This window comes from Octopus bimaculoides, chromosome 13, assembly GCF_046866305.1.
Source record: "Octopus bimaculoides isolate indiv1 chromosome 13, ASM4686630v1, whole genome shotgun sequence".
Taxonomy (NCBI): Eukaryota; Metazoa; Mollusca; class Cephalopoda; order Octopoda; family Octopodidae; genus Octopus; species Octopus bimaculoides.
Genome location: NC_142940.1, coordinates 63,540,430 through 63,563,336, shown reverse-complemented (window position 1 = coordinate 63,563,336; position 22,907 = coordinate 63,540,430). Strand labels below are relative to the sequence as shown.

Here is a 22,907-nt window from a genome sequence, read left to right as displayed (position 1 = left end):
GATAAATGTATTTCTTTTGCATCATTCAATGAACAAAAACACAAAAAAATATTTAGCTGGTTTCAGGTCATCTTTGACTTTCATCAGGGAAAAAATACTATTTGATTTCCTAATGGAGAGAAATACAGCTGAGTTGCTTTGCATAGTGTTTCGTTGTTGCTTTATTCATATTAATTAATTATGCATTAAACACACACCCACACACATACTCTTGTGAGTGTCTCCTTTGATATATAAAAAAGGGTGATGTAGTCATTACTAGAACTACTTTGATTATCAAGTCTACTCAATCAGGACCAACTTGGGATGTTTATCAACTAAAACACGGACTCGAATTTAAGGGACATAACTCTTAATTTCTTCACCTAAATCGTTTAATACTAAAAAGAAAATGTGCTAAGAGAAATAACTCAGTGGCCAATGGCATGTATATGAAGCAGTTCATCTGGGTGAGCTGGTCTTTTGCACGCCGACCCCCATTCAACCCCTTGGCCATCATCGAGCCTCTGTAATTGCTCACCAACCCCCTTTAATTGCTCACCGACCACTAGAGGGTCTCATCCATCCAACTCATGCCAGCATTGAAAAAGGGATATTAAATGATAATGACATTTAGGTTTCATCTGAGACTAATATTTGGTATCATTTTTTGTGTCATTCGCACAGAATCGTTGTCACAGTGGATGTAAATAAATCCCAAGGTTTGTACACGAGTGTTGTGAGGCGCAGCAAGAAACACAATTCTGCTTTGATTTCAATTGGAGCTATTGATGTCGACATCCCGCAGCATCCGGTTGTACTTCATGGTATGATGGCACGAAGCTCTAAACAATTGTCTACAACGTTCCAAGAATTCCGGAGATCAGCTCAAAAATCAAGGTGGGTATCTCCTGTTTTTAAATGTTTTTTTTTTTGTGTTTCTTAGTCTTTATATCATTTGTAATGTCCAGTTGGTTCTGGCACGAATGTTTTGATGTGGCTGAGTATGGGAGAGGTTGGTGGTGGGTAGGTGGAAATATCTTGTTTGTATGAAGTCTGTTGATGTTTTACATTTTACTCCTTCCAAGCTGAGGAAATGAGAATGCCTTCTGGATTCTTCTTCTCAAAAGTAATAGCAATGTGAAGGAAATGAAATGATACCAAATGGGGGACAGGAAATGAGTAGGGGGTTCAGCTTACTTGCAAAATAACAACAACAACAATAATGGTTTCAAATTTTGGGACAAGGTCAGGAATTTTAGCAAGAAGGTGTCAGTGCTTTGGCTCTGGTGTTAGACATTCACACTGGTGCTTGTGCATGTATTTTTTATCTGAACTTCAGGTTAATTAATGGCTTGCAAGCGGAATTGCATTCACAAGGACTTTACAGAAACCCATTGTGCATGTGTGCACATATGTGTGTGTATAGACACACACACACACACACACACATTGAGCTTCTGCACAGTTTCCATCAATGAAATTTTACTCACAAAGTACTGATTAACTTGAATTTCTGGTTAATGGCACTGTGCAATGAAATTGGCCCCAGAACCATGTGGATGCAAAATGTACTTTGTAACCATACAACCATACATATACTCCTATATGAAATTGTTTCAAAAAAACTTTTTTTTAATTTTCTTGCAGACAACCAGATATTTCAGAGTCAATCAACCCTGAAGTTGTTGCAGCAGAAATTGCTAATGCTGCGAAAATGACAGCTGAAAACAAAGCTAAGGCTGAGAACCCGATGAAGACTGTCACCCTTCACATTCACTTCAAGGCTATTCTACAGGGTTTAACCATTGGTGCTTCCTTGTTACCATCTCTTCGTGCTCATCATAAGGTCAGTTTTGTTAATAAACCTCTTTTTTCCTTCGTATTTTAAGGTCCTGTTTGAATTATTGCTCTTAGTCAGCTTTCTTCAAATTCAGAGATGTCTGAGTTTGGCTCTCAACCTTAGAGATGTTAAAGAAATAAACTAGTCAAAAGAATATACAAAATACATATCGGCGAGCCAGAAGGCTGCTCCAATCTGATCTGGTTGAGTTTCTGCAGCTGGATGCCCTTCTAGCACCAACCCCTCCGAGAGTGTAATGGGTGCTTTTACGTGCCACCAGCACGAGGACCAGTCAGGCAGTTCTGGCAGTGACCATGCTCAAAAGGTGTTTTTTACATGCTACCTGCATGGGAGCCAGTCCACTGGCACTATCATATGTAAGTACACACACATACATAATATGAGCCTGTCTGCTGTTAACATTGTGGGTCTTACTGTGCCAAAAGTAAGCTTTTTAAGAAACAGAAATTGACATAATTTGTATGAAATTGGAAAATATGCACTGGAGTTCCTCTGATTGACTAAACCCATGAAGGTGATGCTTCATCATAACCACAATCCAATCGCTGAAAGCAGTAGAAGAACAAAAGAACGTCACAGACTTTATTATTCTAAGTTTCTGGCTAGAAATGATGTGGTTTGTTGAATTTCTCAACTTGGAATCTAAATACACTTAAGTGTCTTAGTATTGTGTACTCACTCCTTTGTTTATATAGACTAAGCACCCACTGATACACATTCAATCTCTCTCTTCTTTGTTTCAGACAAGCCCTATTACAGTGACTGGTATGACAGGCAAGAAAGCACGATTCACAATCGATTTACCAGCGCACACATTGAGCTTCAAATCAAGAGTAAGTTAGATATGTGATCTCCAGCAAACTTTGAACATTAATGCCCTGTGTATTGTTGAAGCAAGAATACAGACTTTTAAATGCATATTTATCGATGATTAGTGTACATTTGAGAGGATAAAGGGAGAGTGTTTGTATATTTATTTTAGTTACAGCTAATAGGTATACATATACTCTCTCTCTCTCTCTCTCTCTCTCTCTCTCTCTCTCTCTCTCTGTCTCTCTCTCTCTGTCTCTCTCTCTCTGTCTCTCTCTGTCTCTCTCTCTCTCTGTCTGTCTCTCTCTCTCTCTCTCTCTCTCTCTCTCTCTCTCTCACACACACACAAACACAAACACAAACACACAAACACACACAGATTAGCCCAGTGGCTGGCAAAGCTTTGAAATGACTGTAAAACCTGTTCTTCATAAAAATTACTTTATACTTGACATATTCATTTGAGTCTTTTCTAAATAATTCAATGTCATGCACACACGCACGCGCTATATGTGTGTGTGTGTGTGTGTGTACATTTATATAATATATATTTATGTATCTTCTGCTATCCTGGACAAAATACTTTCTGAGTTTAATTCTTACCAACATTGATTTCATTTTTTATCTTTCTGGGTTTGAGAGAGAAATATTGCATCAGTCAATTACTGGAGGATTATTTAATCAGCTGATCTTTCCCTCAAATTTGTAGCTTGTATCCGTGTTCGGAATCACCACCACCACCATCACTTAAAGCTAACGAGTCCAGTTTCTTTATTTTCCAGGTCAGTTCATTTGAAACGTCTATCCCTTCATCTGCTAGCATTGATCTACCACCAATTCATGTGTATGCAGACTACAGGCACCACAAAGCCACTTCAACCAATTCTGATAATCTCACAGATGGATTGGTGCTTAAAGAAGGGGGATATTTGAATGCTGTCGCTGAAGTGGGCATGCTTGAACACAGCCTCACCACAGACCTACTCAACCATGTCGTATTTGTACAGAAAGTTTTCATGAAGGTATATATCATACCTCACGGATTCTTGTTTTCCAATTAGACACTCTGTCTACCTGTATGAATGTCCATTTATTGCAGTCTTGATGATGAGGAGCACGACTGGATTTTAATTGATTTATAATTAAGCTGTTTTGTTGTTATTGGTGTTGCAAGCTTATTCACAGGTCAGCATGAGGCCTGCAGGTCAAAGATATAGTGTACCCCCTAAAATTTTGGAGGGGCAATGAAAACGCTTTGAACATCCTCTTGAAAACCTGGGTTTGCATCCACCGGGCAAATTTGGCTCCTGCACCCAGGATCAAAGATCTGATTATTCTGACCATCTCTTCTTGTATACCAGGAACAATATTGACCATCATCTGCATAATACATTGGTTTTCCATGCTGGTATGGGTTGGACCTTTTGACAAGATTTGTCCAGGTGTACAGCTGCACTGAACTCCATTGTCAGACCTGGCATGGTTTCAATAGCCTGATGCCTTTCCCAATGCCAAAACATTGGTTAAGACAGGTCATGATATTTATTTAAGATAATAGAGTGATATGACAGAGGTTTTTACTGCATTTCTAGTAGAGCATGTCAAATGGCTGGCAACTTAGGTGCTCGATCATTTGGTTCACAATTTTCTTATTTCTTTTTAATGCTTTTTATTTGTCTACATCAAACAGGAAGTGAATGAGTTAGTTCAGAAAGTTTCTGGATCTGATCAGCCAATAAGAATCTGGACAACCAATGAAGGAACTACCATGAGCAAAATCAGAGAACCTCTGCTATATTCTCTTCTTTTTAGACTGAAGGTAAATTATTTGAAGATTATTTATATGTTACATAAAAGTTCCTCCTCCTCCTCCTCCTCCTCCTCCTCCTCCTCCTCCTCCAGTGTTGTGATTCAGAGCAAATTCTTTATATATATATGAAATATGTTGCAACCGTTTTCGTTATGTTCTCTCACTTTGCAACTATTTGACTTGCAGGGCATCCAAATTACTGCCACAACACCAACATCGAATGCAGTTCGGTTAGAAACTGGTTCAATTGACCTGGAAGTATCAAACCGTGTTCAACTAGCTTCACGAGAATCAAAATCAGAGTACTGTAAGTATAGAGGTGTGTGTGTGTGCATGTGTGTATGCATGTGTGCGTGTGTGTGTGTGCATGTGTGTATGCATGCGTGTGTGTGTGTGTGTGTGTGTGCATATGTGTATGTATATCTATACACAAACACACACAGACTTCATCATCATTTAGCGTAAACACACCAGCATCGGTTGTCAAGCGATGTTGGGGGGACAAACACAAACATACACACACACATAAATATATATATATATACACATGTATACGACAGGCTTCTTTCAGTTTCCGTCTACCAAATCTACTCACAAGGCTTTGGTCAGCCCGAGGCTATAGTAGAAGACATTTGCCTAAGGAGCCATGCTGTGGGAGTGAACCCGGAACCATGTGGTTCTTAAGCTAGCTACTTACCACACAGCCACTCCTACACCTAAAAAGATGAAGGTTTTTCCATCTGTGTGGGAATTGAACCTACACCCTTTCGTTAATGCGATTCAGTGTGTTATGAAATCATTTGGAAATGAGTGTTGTGTAACCTAGGTTTGAACCGCTTCTGTTAAGTTTATTGTTAATACATTTTATGAAATCCATTAATATCAGAATATATAAAGTTTGGACTCTGATTACTTAGACTTTGGTCTGTCAGGAATGCCAAGCCTCATAAAACCACAGGTTAACTTGGTTGCCATGGCAAATGAATAACTGAGCTTACAACACTACTACTCCACCCCTAACCCTAACCCTCCATCCCTGAATAGGACGTTGGTCCATCACAGGGTAACTACCCAGTTATTGCAGGATTACCCATTGATAAGTGAGTGAGCAAGAGAGCAGCATAAAAATGAAGAGTTTTGCTCAAGGACACAATGCACCTCCTGGTTTGGGAATTGCTTCCATACATACATGATGGGCTTCCACACAGTTTCTATCTAACAAATTCACCCACAAAGCATTCGTCATCCTGGGGTTATAGTAAAAGACTGTGGTGCAGTAGGACTGAACTTGCAACCCCCATGGTTGCAAAGCAAGCTTCTTAGTCACACAGCCATGCCTCACCTAAAGCAAAATTCTGTGACGGAAAAGCCTTCACTGCCTCAATGAAATAGATTGTATCGGACACATTTTATTGCCTTGTTCTTTAATTTCTCATATTATCTGTTGTTGTTGTTGTTCAAGTTGTCGATTGTTGTTGTTGTTGTTGTATCTCTTGTACTTGAGCTATTTCTTTAATTTCGTATTTATCAGCTGTCTATGAAAATAACCAGAAGGTTTTCATCCGAGCTCATATTGATCTTAATCTTACTTTGGGGCAACTGTTGAAGGTATGTTGAGAGATAAATGTTTTTATATTTCTTTTCTCTTTCACCCACTTCTCTCTCTTTCTCTCTCTCTCTCTCTCTCTCTCCTACTTTTGTTTTTCTTTTCACATTTACGTTCATCTCTTCTGTCCTTCATTTTTTAAAGTTTCTTTCTTTTTGTTATTTTCTGTCTCACATTTTCTAATATTCCATATTCTTCTCTTTTACCCGCTTTTCCATTCCATTCACATATTTAAGCTGGGAGGAACCAAGAAATGTCTAGAAAAAAATAAATGAAAATAAAAAAAAAATCAATGTAAGCTTAAAAGATAAAGAGAATGGTAAATTTTGAATATTTATCAAAGTATTGGTTCCATCGAACCATACATTATTAATAAAGCTAAAATGAAAAGCATCATGTTTTAGTAACACTAGCTGTGCCTCATCAGAAGTTTTAAGAACTTCCATAGCCAAAGTTATTGACCTTTGAACTTTACATTTTCTTGTCTAAATAGGAATCAAATATACAGATAAACATCATCATTTAAAGTCTGTTTTCCATTCTGGCATGGGTTGGACGGTTCAACTGGGGTCTGGGAAGCCAGAAGGCTGCACCAGGCTCCAATCTGATCTGGCAAAGTTTCTACAGCTGGATGCCCTCCCTAACGCCAGCCACTCTGAGGGTGTAGTGGGTGCTTTTATGTGCCACTGGCACAGGGACCAGAAGGAGCTGGCAACGACCACAATCGGTTGGTGCTTTTTACGTGCCACTAGCATGGAAGCCAGTTGAGGCAGCACTGGCATCGGCCGTGTTCAGATGGTGCTTTTTACGTGCCACTGGCATGGGGATCACAACTACAATTTCCATTTGATTGTGATTTGGTTGGTCTCCTCAAGCACGGCATGTTGCCCTACGATCCAAGGTACTTTTGAGTGGGCTGGTTATGCGACACTGGTGCAGGTTACAGCTGTGAACTCACTTTATTTGCCGGGTCTTCTCAGTTATCTGAATATAGTTGAAAAAGTGATGTTGTTATAACATTTTCCAGGAGGAAAAGAAGAGTTGTCTCCCATAGGATAATGTCTGCTGTGGCTGAAGGGTGTCAGCTGTGCATGGGTACATGTTTTTTTTGTTCTTCATCATCATCAATGCTGGCATGGGTTAGTTTGACAAGAGCTGGTAAGTCAGAAGATTGAGCCTTGGTTTTTATGGCTGCAAGCTCTTTCTAACTCTGGCCACTTTATAGAATGTACTGGGTGCCTTTTACATGGGACCAGCAGCTGTGAGGTCACCAAGTAGCTAGCAAGGCAAAGGCCTCTCAACTGAGAAGGGGAGTAGTATTGAGGGAGGTGGCTTTGTACCTGATGATGAGAGTTTAGAGTGTGAATAAAGGGGCAGTTAGGGGTCTTGCAGCAGAGGAAATATATGGCTGCCTCAGTTGAAAAGAGAAGAGAGAATGAAGATGATGGTATGACAGGGGTGGGGGTCTAATCTGGAAAAGGTGATGACCACATTTCCAAAATGAATTTCCTTTCATGAGGGCAACAACAAATACATTTCAGTTGATTTCATGTCTGATCATCGACTTACATTTTATTCTGTTTCCTGAATGCTCACTCATCTAAGGATGAAATTGAAAAATTATTCTTTATTTTGGAATGAAGAACATCATTAATGCCCTTATCTCTGTTATTTATCCTTCATGCAAATAAAATCCCTTGGTTCAAATCTAGCCTGGCACAAATGTATATACTCTGAAACAAGAAACATGATATTTAGAGATGAGACCCAATCAAAACCTAGCATACATGTAATATACATTTTAAAGATGAGGATATTGTGATAATTATCTAAATAGTAATAAATTATCTCTGAAAGCAATTTTTGTATGCGCATCTGCACCAAGTTTCATGCACGTGATCTTTAGAATGCTTTGGTAATCAAGATTTTAGTGATTACGATTGGAGTGGTTAATTTACAATGTAAAGAAAAGGTATTTCATTTCACTTAGTTGAATGTTTCACTGGGGAAGTCAGTTACCATTTGTTTCTATTGTATTGATTGGTGTTAAGAAATATATCTCTAACAGACAAGGAAAATATCTGTGTTTGATAGAAAACTGAAACTGTATTGGTTTCAAATTTTTGCACAAGGCCAGTAATTTCAGGTGAAAATTAAATCAATTACATTAATTCCAGTGTTCAACTGGTATTTATTTTATCAACCCTGAAAGGATGGAAAGCAAAGCTGACCTTGGCGGAATTTGAACTCAGAATGTACAGATGGATGAAATGCTACTAATTATTTTTTGCCTGGCATGCTAATGATTCTGCCAGCTCGTTAGCTTGAATGGAACCTATATTAACATGGAATAACTTACACGAGCACACATGCATGCACACACACACAAATTCTTTCATTAATTGCATTAACCTTCATTTATTTTCAAGCTTAAGAGCACGAAGATTCAGGAAGATACAAAAATACCTGTCATTAAATTTAATTATTCAGCATCTCATGAAAATTTCATAATTAGCTGATGGTGATGTTAATGATAGGATAATGATTGTTATGTTTTTTTTAAAAAATTTATTTATTATCTTTCCCAGAACCCATTATTTGAAGAAGCAGAACCTGAATTTCAAACAATGGCTTATTTTAAGACCAAAATTGGAATACGGAATGCTATTCAAGTAAGTAGAAGGCTGTGTTGGGGGGAGGGGGGGGAATGGTTTTGCTTTTAATAACAAAATCTAATGTTTTATTTCTAATTTGTGTTTCTTTTTAGTTCATCTTCATTATCATCATCATTTGACGTCCACTTTCCTTGCTGGCATGAGTTGGTTAATTCTTCGCTATCAGCTCTGTGAATTAAAAGTATTGAACTCTGTAGCATTTGTTTTAGAAAGATTTTATGGAACTAAAACCATTATTATTCTTAATACAAATAATAAAGAAACCAGTTCATATTTTTAAAATGTCGTTCAAGTAGTGACAACTAGGACAACTCTAAGAATATATTGTTCAATATACTATTTTATAGGACTATTGTATGAGTTGAAACTGGAATATAAACTTGAGTTTCCGAAAGCTTATCTTTCCGCTAATGAGGTTCATCATTATGAGAAAATATTGTTGATAAATGAAAAGATCCCAATCTTTCTCTTTCTGTGTAGTTTCTGTTTTAAGTTTACTGCAGATGGGTAAGTCATGAGGTTTGTCATTATTGTTTGAAGTCAAGTCAGCCTCAGTTTTACAGCCCTATTATCAAAGATGTTCCAACTGCAACCGTCTTGTCTGTATTTCAGACACGGAGCATCTTGGACTATACTGTTTGATGTATCCTAGTCTTCAAGGCAATAAGACTGTTTGTAGATGATCGAGTCACTACATGGAAGCTTCCTTATTAGTTCTTTATCACAGTGGTTTAACATTAAGCACCTAAGACAGAAGTTAAACCATTTCTTTTGCTGCCTGGAAGATGTAACTGGAGTTATTTTTGTTGAGAACTCTAGGTTTTAAAACCATTCAAGATTTAGTCTAAATATCATTCTGGTTTACATCTTCATAAAATCAGAAACCACTTGGTTGTCCTTGGAGACAATTTTGTCCATGGCTCCTTTAAAACTATACTCCTGCATTAAATATTTCTACAAATGAATTTTGTAATTACGCATTCCTTAATTTTTTTTTTTTTTTTTTGGACTACATTGTTTGGTTATTTAGTCTTGTTTAACATTTAAAAAATTTATTTATTTCAAGGATGAAATGATACCTGGCCAAGAAGACGACCAAGAAGCACTGCTAATCACTCTGACTCGGCCCATTATTCTAGCACAGCCCCAAGACTTTGACAAAGGTTAGACTTTCTGAAATGTTTGTTGTTAATTTAGTGATTTAATCTTTTGATTTATGTTATTTGTTAGTAATTAGTGAAATTGGTTGCAGTTTGAAATGATGTGAAAGTGAATCAGAAATTCAACTGTCCTAAACACTTTGGTGGTGTTGTTCTTTAATCTCAAGTCGACTCTGCTTGAGCTGACCTTATAACATTTTCATCTATGGCTATTCTCTCTGTTTCATAACCATCACATGGGTTCCATGCACTATGCTATACAACATGTCTTTGTGTAACCCTTTAGCACTCGGATTAATCTGTCAAATATAATGCTTATTCATTCACATTGTTTTCATTTAATCATGCATTATCTCACAGCTTTGAGATTTCAATGATGTAATTATTTAGTTTTTAGAATGACATTGTAGGTTAGGTGTGAGAGGCTAGATATAGCCAATTTGAACATAAAACAGGTAGAATATTTGGGTCAGTTGTGGCCTGTTCACATGCTAAAGGATTAAGATGGTATGAGATTTTGAGACACTCTGCACCAAAGTACATTGGAAGTAATAATTTGAGGAAGATTTTGCTGCTTATTCTAGTGAATTGACTGACCATACAGTGGCTTTCTCATAGCCTAAACACCTTGCTGTTATTGGTAGTATAAGCAGTCAAGAAATTGTAGATCATGAACCAACAGTGATATGGTCCATGAGAAGAGTAAAGTAATTAAAAGTTGTGTGTTAATGATGTAAACTTTAATTACTGGTGTTTTAGATTTTGTTGTTTTTTTAGTTACAAACCTCTCCTGGTATAGCAGTGTTCTAACCATGACCATCCTGTCTTATTTCTGACTCAATAATATATTTAGGATTAAAATATCCCTTTTTTAAGATGACGACCTGTGATTTAAGGGAGATTTGGTTGCTATTTCTACAGGTTAAGTGTCTTTATAATGATCCCCACTTTACTTTGGTTATGTTTGAGGCTGTAGGTGAAAGGTTGTTGAAGTATTATTAAATTATGTGATCTCATAATTCAATAACCTGTGTTGGAGAGAGGTGAGAATATGTTATGGAGACTATCATGAATCAGGCTGGTTAAGGTAACATCATCAAAATATTTCACTGTGTTTGTAAAGTTAATTTGGATTATTGTATCAATAAATTAGGAATTTTAATCATTTCTAAACCCCTTTCATTTCAGCTGTGCTAGTTTGGCTGAATTACAGAAATGCTTATGAATACTGGACTGAACAGAGAATGGCTCTAAACCGAGAGGTAATATACTTATATAGATTTTATACACATACACAGTTTAACGAATACTTTGATGCACTCACACACACACACACACACACACACACACACACACACACACACACACACATCAATAGGCTTGGGCAATATTCTTGCAACTCCCCCCTCTCACCATTGATGTTGTCCAAGGGATAGTCAAGGCATATACTGCTTGGCATCAGTTCCATTGCATGCATAGCACCAGAGCAGATAGTTCATGAGTGGGTGAAGAGGAATTGACATTACGATTCCTGTAAATCGGAGTCACCATTGTTTAACGTTTGCTTTCCATGCTGGCATGGGTTGGATGGTTTGACTGAGGACTGGCAAGCCAGGAGGCTGCACCAGGTTCCATTTTGATCTGGCAAGCTTTCACCACCTGGATGCCCTTCCTAATGCCAACCTCTCCAAGAGTGTAGTGGGTGCTTTTTACATGCCACTGGCATGGGTGCCATTCAGGTGGTGTGACGGAAGTTGTTTTCTGCATATTTTTAGTGTTCATTGCCCCTGTGCATCTGCCACATGCAAAAACTGTCTTCCCAGTTAGCCTTCTTTTGATGTTGCTGCACCTCTTATGTGTCCATAGCTTACACTGGGTCCATCTTATGGAGTTTCTACCTAACCCTTTTCTCTCAGGGATGTTGATTAATCAATCAATCAAAATGGACTCAGACTTTACCCTTGTTTCAAATGCATTCTATCCAAATGGTTTTCTTTCTCAAATCATAAGATCTTTTTGAAGTTACTGTTTTTGTTTTTCTAGTCTTCTGATGTGTATTTCTTTGTTACAGGTTCAGACAGCCACCAGACAAGTAATCGATAAACTGCCCCAGCTTGCTCCGTCAGCTCACACCAACCTCACCACCTTGTTTCTACAATTAACAGTTGATGACATGGGGATTTGTCTACCAATCCATTCTTACAGTCAGAATGTAAGTTAGCTGTTGTCTTTCAAACCTTAGCACACTGGTTAAGTATGGATTTGAATCGGGGTTCTCTGGATGAACACAGATAGTGGATCTGGGTTCCTTGGCAACAATTTGGTATAAGACTGATGACTCTGACAATAGCTTCATTGGAGCTTCAAAAATGAAAAGCCTTCATTTTTGAAGTTATGATGAAATTATAGAGTGATACACAAGCACTTGACTATGAGTGCATTGCATTTTATAGCAGAAACAGCCATAAGCTACTGAAGTTAATAACATAACTTCTTATTCCCTTATCTTTTAATTAACTTCTTATATATGTATTGTAATGTGGCCTATTGGCTTGCTGTCTCTTCTCTCTACTTTTACTACCTCTACTACAATGACCTCTGTTGCAACCCATTGATTGACTAACAATAGATGAAATGATTTTGAACCAGTGCATCTGTTTATCATTACTGGCATAATGACCCTCCCAAGACAACAAAATTTGTTTCAACATATGAATCCATATCAAGTTTTTTGCAGACCAAATACAAAAACGAAATATTTATGCTGGTACATTCAACATTTCTTACTGTCTTCTTTACAGGGAACCCAAAATGTCACTCGTTTGATGGACATTGATGTTGGCACAGTTTTGGTATTAACTATTGAGAATACTCAAATCTCTGCTTGTTCTTCTGGATCTTTAGTGAGCAAAGGACGCTTCACAGGTCAGTATTTGTTTGTATAATGCATCAGAGTTTTAAGTCCTCCAGTGATTCCATTGAAACATATCATCTGTGTAAATGAAAGCCACTGGTAGTGTTGGATGGTGGGTGTTATTTTGGAAGCATGCTGTGATAAACAAATATGTAATTGAGTTTGTATTACTTAGTGATGAATATTAAGAGATGATCTGAAACAGTTGAGGCTCTTAGAAATCATATTTGTGTTGCTTAATGTCAACACTGTCACCTTACTCCTTGACTGGGGCTGGCTAAGTGAGGACTAGACCTTGCAGTTATTGAAAATAATTAGGAGGGGGGGGGGCTCCAAAAGGGGTCGCAGGGAGTAGCATCTCTGCCTTCCTGAGCTAGTTTTCCACCACATTTCTTAAAAATCATGGTAGAGACCTTGGTCTCAGGACCACTCATGTCTAGAAACTGAGGCTGGGAGTAAGCAAGGGCATGTAAGGATGGGAGGTAGGAAGCTGGCAGGTGAAAGTTGCAAGAATATTGGGAGAAAGTGTGATAAGGGTGGATGTGATCTGAGGTATATAGGGGTGTATGTAGTGACTGTTGAACAAAGATAGTGGGGAGGTTGGTGGTAGATATGGAATGGTGTTAAGAAATAGGGAAGAGAGAGTGATGATTGGTGCTACAGAAAGGATGATCAATGGAACATATGAGTGGGGGGGGGGAGAATGCATAATTCTAATGTTGTTTGATTTATGCCTTTTTGTTTCCTCTCTTTTGTTTCCTCTCTTTTTGTTTCCTCTCTTTTACTTTGACCATTTTGTGAATAGTTACATGTATTAAATACTGATGCTTTTGTCTTATTCATTTAAAATATATTTTGTAAATTGCCCACCAAAATGTTTTCTGTTGTCTTGTAGGGTTTTGTCTTCGGTTTGCTGATGACTTTGAAACATCATGGGATGAATGGAAACCGGTCAATAAAGAAGACAGCCCCATAATGAACGCATGTGTTGTACCAGAAGGAACATATGAAGTCTGTTCAAGGACTATTAATAAACAAGCCACAGGTAATTGACCAATACATGAGCATGTTGTTGTTGTTGTGGTTGTGTTAAGAAGTGGGTTGAATGTTTGACACCAACTATATGAATAAGAACAGACTTTCCAAAAAAACAAAAGCATTTTTAAGAATTTGTGCATTTCCCAATCTGTTGATAGAAATTTATGTTGAAGATTGACCAATGTTAATTCAGTTTAGTATTTATTGATTTATTTGTAAAATGGTGATCGTAATGACGATTTATTTATTTATTCATTGGTCTTTCGTCATAAGCATTATACATTCATTTTCTAGGCTTATATGCTTTGGAAATAACTTCACCATTGAAGTGTCTTGCAAATTGTGATCCTTCATCAGATCATCATCATCATCATTTAGCATCTATATTCCATTCTGGCATGGATTGGATGAGTTGGCAGAATCCAACAAATCAGAAGACTGTGTCAGTCTCCAATGTCAGCCACAGACACCGGAAAGGCAGATGCTCAGAACTGATACAAGAGACAGGTCCCTCTAATCATATTCCCATCATTGTTCGATGACTGGTTATGTTGTTTGGCTGCTCACCAGAAATGAAATACCTTCCCCACTAATGTGTGAACTTGTACCTAAGAGATTATTTTTAGACCCGTTCATTTCATCGTTGTTGTCCGTTGTTCTTGTCCACAGATCCTCCCAGCAATGCCAAGTGGATATTGAATGTGTTATGGGAGATGGAAGGCATTGATGTTCATCTTGACACCAACATTGGCAAAAAGCTCTCTGGCCTTGCCCACACCCTCACGGCTCTTGCTGGAGACCCGAATGATGACGACGCTGTTGACATTCTCAATGAAGCTGACTCGCCTGATGGAACGATGAGCAAACTGCCATGGGGCCAGGTAAGGCTACTTTATACAAATGCTGTGTGTGTGTATGCATGCGTGCGCATGTGTGTGTGTGTGTGTGTGTATGTTTGTCCTCCACCATATCTTGACAACCAGAGCTGGTTTGTTTGTTTCTGTAACTTAGCTGTTTGGCAAAAGAGACTGATAAGAATAAGTACTTGGCTTAAAAAAAAAAGATGTTCTGGGATCGATTCATTTGATTAAACCATTCAAAGTGGGGTCCCAGCATGGCTGCATTGTAAGGCATGAAACAAGCAAAGATAACAGAAATGATAATAGTTGAAAAGCAGAGAAAGAATTAAGAGATGACTCATAGACATGCGCCAAATGGCACACAACTTCTGACCTAAGATAAGAATGTCTCAAAAAAAAAAAAAAATCCAGAGTTTCTTTGGGCTAATTAATAGCTTCTAGGGAGTTCTTTTCACCTTTAAACTATGTAAAACTGTTTTTTTTTTTGTTTTGGCGTCTCAGTGTATATCAAAACTGATATGAACCATAATTTGCTGTGAAAGATGTCAGGAGGTGTTTTACTAATATTTAAGAGTATAAACTATCCTTGTTTCCTTTTTCCAGTCTTATAACTTGCTCAGTTGAAGGGTCTTATCTGTGCTGGTGCCGTGCAAAAAGTGCACCCAGTACACCCTGTTAAGTGGTTGGCATTAGGAAGGGCATCCAGCTGTAGAAACCATGTCAAAACAGACAATGGAACCTGGAAGATCCCTCTGACTCATCTGCTCTTGTCTAACTGTCCAACCCATGCCAACATGGAAAAAAGGGACGTTAAATGATGACAATGATGTATCGTAGCCAGCTCTATTCAAAATGATCAAATATGGCAATGCTAATCAAAAGTGGATGTAACTTTAAACCAAAATGCTGTGAGTTCAAATCTGAGGCAGCTCTCAGCTACAAATTCTTTTCTGGCTCTATAAATTCTACAACCAGTCAAATACTGGGTTAATGCTGTTCACTAACTCCCTTTCTCTCAAAATTGTTGGCCTTATGCCTAAACTGGAGGCCATAGTTATTATTATTATTATTATTATTATTATTATTATTATTATTATTGTTACCACAAACAACTTAAGCATAAAATTAAAAGGAATCGACTTGCTTTAGTGAGATGTTATCAGCCAGTTCTTATTTGTGTGTGTAGAAGTCTTTCTCTTCTTCTTCTTCTTCTTTGTTTGTCTCTCTTTCTTACTTCTCTCTCTCTCTTTTTCTTTCTCCCTCTTCTTTCTGCTTCCTGCTTTGTCTCATCACTCTCTCACAGTCTATCTCTTCTTCTCTTGTGTCACTCATTTTCTGACTCCCTCTCTCACTCTGTCTTTTCTTTCTTTCTCTGTACTCTCTCTCTCCCCTCTCTCTGTGCTCTCTCTCTCTCTGTCCTCTCTTTTCTCTTTCTCTCAGTTCTCTCTCTCTCCTGTATGCCATTCTCTTTTTTTCTGTCTCCTCTTTGTAGTTTTCCTTCATCCTCTCTGTCTCTCTATCTCTCTCTCTCCTACTCTTTTCTTTCTTTCTTTTTCTTCCCCCTTTCCAGCTTATTCATTACATGATTGAGCTTATTATCTTTCTACAGTTTCTTGTCTGCTAACGATTATTAATGGGCCATGTAATGGGAAACATGTAAACATTGTAATAAATTTGGCATCAATATATACTAAAGACATATTTATGTTACTACTGGGTATATTACTGCAAACTTAACTTCACTCTTTGATGTAAACTGTCCAAGACCAAAGCTTTCAGCTATATATATATGTGTGTGTGTGTGTGTGTGTGTGTGTGTGTGTGTGTGTATATATAAAGACGCCCATAGTGAAGTGTACGAAATCTTGTTTCACTGATATTTGATATTGAAGGCTCTTGGCACCCTTTTCTTGGCACGAATGTCTTAATATCTTTTGGATGCTCTTCTGATATATGTATCTGCTGCGCTTATTATTGGTCATTCTGTGGAATGATCCTACCTTCTGTTTTCACCCCCTTCCCCAACCACTTCCTCCTCCTCTCATACACAAACATGTTTACATACTTAGATAACCCGGCACTTTAACACGCATCTCAGCCCCCTTATATTCTCTCCCCTTCATAAATATCTTCTCTTTTCCATAGATGCATTCACTCCAACACACACACACACACACTTTCTCTCTGCTCTCTTTCTTTATTTATTTGCTCTGTTTTCCACTCATCGTTAGTATATACATTCTGGTGTGGGATTATATAATTCTTTAATATACACATTTCTTTTGTTAGTTTATTTACATAATAATTGAAAGCTGGAGCCAGTTTCTTTTTCTTTGGTACATTAAATCACTTTCAGCAACAAGTTAACTGTGAGCAACAACAAAAAAATTACCCCAGCTGTGTAGATTCTTAGCATGATGGGAACAGAATACTGTTAAAATGTGCTCAATAAGCTATGTATTCTCTCCTTGACAGAACCATACTAAGAAATATGGAATTCCCACAGGGGCAATTTATTGTATCAGAAGTATTAAAGAACTGGGTAGAGTTTATGCCAGCAAGTCTCTAGTAATAGTCACACGATTAATTAGTGGGTAAGACATGAAGAGATATTAAAACGAGGAAAGCTGCATGTGTTTGTTGTTTACATTTGACAGAGTAATCTGAATGCTCAATGGTTAATGCTTATTTATTCGCATAGTTTTGAATGAAATGTGTATTATATCATACTTTTGAAGGTGGTGAGCTGGCAGAAACGTTAGCACACCGGGCGAAATGCTCAGTGGTATTTTGTCTGTCTTTATGTTTTTTGTTTTTAAAGGGGAGGCAAGGGTGTGTTAAAGAAAGCAAAGTGCTAAATTGACCAATCTACTCCCAAACAAATTCTCTTCTCTTCAGCATGAAGCTCCCACTCGGAGACAGACCATTGCAGCTGAACACCTACCTGCCTTTGTGTTTGATACTACTTTAGAACCCAAAGTGAGAGCAAGACTCATCGAGAAAGAAATGAACGAACAAGCAATTGTTGTTCAAGATCTCAAGTAAGTAAACAAATTAAAATGATAGAAAAAGTACAAATGTCTTGTTTTCATAAGTTTTGAATTAAAATCTTCCACCAAACCTTAGTCACAATTTATGTTCCTAACACAAGCTGAATGATAACTAAGTTATTTTACTAAATTCTTTGTTATATTTAAAATTAATTGAAAGAAACACAGAGCATCTCAACAGAAATGCAGTAACGAAAGGGTTAATCAACTTACCTGAATTTCTAGTCTTAGAAATTTAGTTTGAATTAACCAAGTTATGTTGTTGAAAATATGAGTTTAGAGAATGCAATTCTGGTAAAAAATTATTGCAAAGAGGATGGAAGTGAAGGTTAATTATGAAGTGGAGAAAGAGTAACAAGAAACGTGGTGGAACACTTAACGATGCTTGCAGCTAATAAAACTTTGCTCTTTATCAAAATGATTTAATCGACATTTCAAATAATGTTCTGTTTTTGTTTTTCCTTAATCTTAATATGTTTACAACATTTGTTTGCTCCACAGACAACTTGGTGCTTCACAGTCAGTTGTTGACATAGAAATCAGAAAACTGGAAGGTTTGCAAATGCTATTATTTAATGATTTCCGGAGAGATGTTTTGAATAAGTTGAAAAAACAGGGAGAAAAGGTTTGCTTCTTTGACTCGGCTTTTATTTTGAAACTTATTTCATGATTGCTTTCAATCTAATTAAATTTTTTTTAGTATACCACCATGTTGAGATTTGTGGCCAAGTGGCTGTGGTGTTCAGCTCGTGACTGTAGGGTCATGAGTTCAATACATAGATTTGGTGGCAAGTTGGGGGCTCTGAACATTTGGCATGGTTTCAGTCAATTCAGCTGAAATGAATATCAGCTGGGGTTCATTTTGTATTGGATTGGTATCCCATTCAGGGGTGTCATGTATTGTAGCACTTATGTCGTGGAAACTGGGGTAATCTGTGGCCTAATGAGCTTGTAGGTTGACGACAAACTTTAGCTTTTAATTTTAATGACAATGAGCGATGGCTAAAGAAATATTGAGCTTTATTTAATAACCAGTTGATCTAGCAAGCGGGGCCTCATATCAGTGAGGGGGGGGGGTGCGCATTGATGCCGTCGAGAGGTAGCCCCAAAATGGCGCGCACTCTCTCCTGATGACCCCATACACTTACTGGCTTCCGGTATGCAGAGTTCTCGACTGGTAGCACTTAAAATTGGTATTTTATACTAGTTGTATTTTGTTGCTCTTCATTTAATTTACATTGAATTATTTTTTTTTTTAGGCTTCCGTACTTAAGGACACTTTGGGTCTTGGGCACAAACCTACTCACTCTAGGTCCAAATCATTTGGTGGGCATCATCCACGAAGACATCATCGAAGGTCAGTGAAAGTTTGTCAGTTTTGATTTTCATTTTGTTGATAAGTTTAGAGAGGATAATTGGTGGTGCTTGAGAGCAGTAATACTCATTTGAAATGAGAACCGAGTACAAATTCCTATGTTGTTATATTTTATTTTGCTTTGTTTTGGAAAATGTTTACCTGTTATGATTATTCCCACAGCTGGCATTTAAATTCTGAGCTATTTTCGAGTTCAAGAATAGAAAGTTGTGGCATTTATCTCTTCAAGACATTAGTAACATAAAGGAAACTATTTCAAATGAAAGTAGACCAAATCCTTGACACAACCCACCTGGAAAATTTTTATACCATAACAGCAAGGTTTCTGTAATAAGAGATGATATTTTGCAGGATGTTGGTTGAACTGTGGAGAGATTGAGCATTTCTTTTCTGACTTCAATCCAGATAATATGTATTGTCTCCTAAATTAAGGGATTATTAAGCTCTGTGAAACCCTTTAAACGTATGAAGTAGAAATCTAACCATACTGCTGTTACAATAATAGTTGGGTATTTTTTGGACTAAGATTCCATTTTGTCTGGAAGTTGGGCTGCAACATTGATGACACAACTTATGATTGATACTGTAACTGAAATCTCTGGTGTTTTTTTAATGATATTGCTTAATCACCTTTTATTCAATAATGTTAGATTGTGCTAAACTGGTGAGTCTCCTTTAACAGTTGCTTTATTTAAAAAAATATTTTGTTACATAAAACAAAAAACTCTATTGGTTACATTGCTTTCACTAAATGAAGAATGTTGAGTAGTGATGACGGCCTTGCAGAATACCAGGTAACCTTACTAGTGCTGGTGCCATGATAAAATGCACTCAGTACATGTTGGGGTTGGTGAGTGGACAGATACGACATAGGGTCATGAGGATGCTTTAGTCTTGTTGAGGACAAAACCCTCTCTGGTGCTGTCATATTAGCATGTACCTAATACACTCTGTAAAGTGCTTGGTGTTAGGAAGGGCATCTGGCCATAGAAAATCTACCTCAAAAATTCCCGTCTAGCCCAAGCAAGCATGATAAAGTTAAATGGTGATGATGATCTGTAGAAAGGGGACACATGAAGAACTGTTTAACTCTAAATATACAAAGTTAAATTTAATTTTGTAATCAGCCATTGTGGCTTTCCTGGTTTGCTCTGAACAGATCAGCTTTGCAAACTTTAAGGTAGTCAAATTCCCGAGAGTCTTTATAGAAGTATTCAGAGAATGAGAATGGTGTGTAAGATAGCAGACTGGTTGTAATAAATGAACAGCTTGTTTAAGGCAGTGAGGTGGCAGAAACATTAACACGTCGAGCAAAATGCTTAGCAGTATGTCTGTCTTTATGTTCGGAGTTCAAATTCCGTCGAGGTTGACTTTCGCTTTCATCCTTTCAGGGTCAATGAATTAAGTACCAGTTGCATACTGGAGTCGATCTAATCGACTGGTGCCCTCCCTAAATGTTTTGGGCCTTGTGCCTAGAGTAGAAAATAATAAACGAATAGCTTCTTTATCTGTTGTAAGCAGATAATTTGGCTACATTTACTCATGGATTAATGAGATTTCTATGAAGCAATTATCTTATATTTGGTTATTTCTTTTTAAGTGTTTTGTCTAAGATTAATTGCCTGATGTCAGGGTGAAACCTTGACATTGTATGTAAATAAGTGAACTGCATGTAAAGTTGTTTATTCTGCCCTGACTATGTAAGTAATGTTTATATTTACTGTAATTGATCTTGTGATGTATCTTGAAATTAAATGTAGATGTTTCTGTAAATAAGTATAAAAAAACATTTAAAATGAATATTTCTAACATGATGTCAAAAAATAATGTTAACAATTGGTTTCAGCTTTGTATCCTGCATTTGTAATTTAATTCTGGATAAAATTTTCATCAAGTAATCTGCTGGATAACCCAGTAATGTTGGTTGTTTTTGTTGTGTATATGTGTGATAACTCCACTGTCTTTCAGATTTCATACAAGCTCTTTCTTCTTCTTCTTTTTCTTCTTTTTCTTCTTCTTCTCCTTCCCCTTCTCCTCCTTCTTCTTCCTTTCTTCTTTTCTTCTTCTTTTCTTCTTTTCTTCTTCTTCTTCTTCTTCTTCTTCTTTTCTTCTTCTTCTTCTTCTTCTTCTTCTTGCATGCTGCTGATCCATCTCGTATTTGGTCATGTGATTTTGTGGGATCCATCACTAATCTCTGTTGCATGGTACTCCTACATGTTTACGTACACAAGCTGTACAAATTAATATATCAGATCATCACATATAGAATATTAATGCATTGTGAAACTTTGGAATTATTCACACAAATTACTTGACCGAAAAACTTCCTCAAGTTAAGTGAGGAGGGGAAAAATATGAAGGATTCACTATAGCAGTGGATTTGGTGAAGGCAGTAGACATGTTTTGGTCCTGTTGGACCTCTTCAGCAAAACATATTCTATTTAGTCAAGTATGGTTAAATATCTTCCTCTGAGGTATTTTCTCTCAGCTATATTGTTGTTATAAAGCCTGTAGTGAAAGACAGAAGATACCCTTTCGGTACATAGAAGCATGGCACCGGATATTGAATATACATTTTTTCTGACTACAAAAGTTTAATTCTGGTTGTTGCTGATGTCATGGCAAAAACAGTTTGTTGTCATTTAGAAAATACTGCACAGGTCACCTTGACATATATGCATGTGTGTGTTTGTGTGTGTGTAGTGGTTCTTTATCTTGACTGTTATGATGGTTATAAGTGAGTGTCACTGTCATGTAGCATTCTTCGTTTCCAATATTCTGTGAGAACATGTTTGGTCAAGGGGAAATATTGGAAACAAGTGAGGGTTGGTGACAGCTAGGGTATCCAGCTGTAGAAAATCTGCTTCACCAAACATCATCTGACGCATTCGAGCATGGAAAAGTAGACATTAAGATGATGATGATGATGGTAGTTTGATAATCATTAAACTGCAGGAGATTCAATACTTCGACTGTTGAGAAGGTGGGGATAAAGTGTGTCTCCCAAGTTCCTTTCCACAACAATGAGTTGATCTGCATTTCTAAACATAGAAATATACTTAAATATATTGAATATTAAAATTTTTATGATTTGTTGGGTTATTAGTCGTTTGTAAAGTTAGATTATTGATTAGCTAAAAGGTGATATGGATTAACTAATTGATTATGGTCTGCCTTATCAGGGTTGTTCTGCTGTAGCCAAACAACAACAACAACAACAACCAGTATCAACATTATAGTGTGAGTCTCTGAATTATCTTTTGCTGGAAAAGAGGCAACTATTTAACACACACACACATTGGTGAAAAAAACATTAACCTGGGGCTCTTAAATAATGACAAGAAAACGAATAAGTTCAAGAAAAATATGCTATGTGTTTCTATATATATATATATATATATATATATATACATACATGCATATATGTGTGTGTGTGTATATATATATATATATATTTATTTTTGTGTCAGTCATTTTGACTGTGGCCATGCTGGAGCACTGCTTTTTAGTCGAAGAAATCAACCCCTGGACTCATTCTTTGTAAGCCTGGTACTTATTCTATTGGTCACTTTTGCCGAACTGCTACGTTACGGGGATGTGAACACACCAAGATCGGTTGTCAAGCGATGGCAGAGGGGGACACACACACACACATGGTCGGCCTGAAGCAAGCTTCCCACCACACAGCCATGCCTGCGCCTATATATATATAAAACAAAAATAAAATGAAACCTGAAAAAAAACTTGAAGGAATCTTTTGATGGAT

The 22,907-nt window shown here is 37.3% G+C and overlaps 1 protein-coding gene across 2 annotated transcripts in view; it reads left to right on the top strand.

The window, feature by feature from the left end:
- Positions 1–22,907, top strand: part of LOC106884293 (bridge-like lipid transfer protein family member 1) — a 208,567-nt gene that overhangs the window by 109,967 nt on the left and 75,693 nt on the right. For both annotated transcript variants that reach the window (XM_089361980.1, XM_089361979.1), the window contains exons 27-43: positions 667–879; positions 1,630–1,828; positions 2,587–2,676; positions 3,436–3,675; positions 4,344–4,472; positions 4,650–4,770; positions 5,995–6,071; positions 8,658–8,741; positions 9,811–9,907; positions 11,093–11,166; positions 11,976–12,116; positions 12,706–12,829; positions 13,714–13,863; positions 14,526–14,737; positions 17,615–17,757; positions 18,268–18,391; positions 19,026–19,123. In XM_089361980.1, the coding sequence (XP_089218106.1) occupies positions 667–879; positions 1,630–1,828; positions 2,587–2,676; positions 3,436–3,675; positions 4,344–4,472; positions 4,650–4,770; positions 5,995–6,071; positions 8,658–8,741; positions 9,811–9,907; positions 11,093–11,166; positions 11,976–12,116; positions 12,706–12,829; positions 13,714–13,863; positions 14,526–14,737; positions 17,615–17,757; positions 18,268–18,391; positions 19,026–19,123 (2,316 nt within the window). The remainder of the gene's footprint in view (positions 1–666; positions 880–1,629; positions 1,829–2,586; positions 2,677–3,435; positions 3,676–4,343; positions 4,473–4,649; positions 4,771–5,994; positions 6,072–8,657; positions 8,742–9,810; positions 9,908–11,092; positions 11,167–11,975; positions 12,117–12,705; positions 12,830–13,713; positions 13,864–14,525; positions 14,738–17,614; positions 17,758–18,267; positions 18,392–19,025; positions 19,124–22,907) is intronic.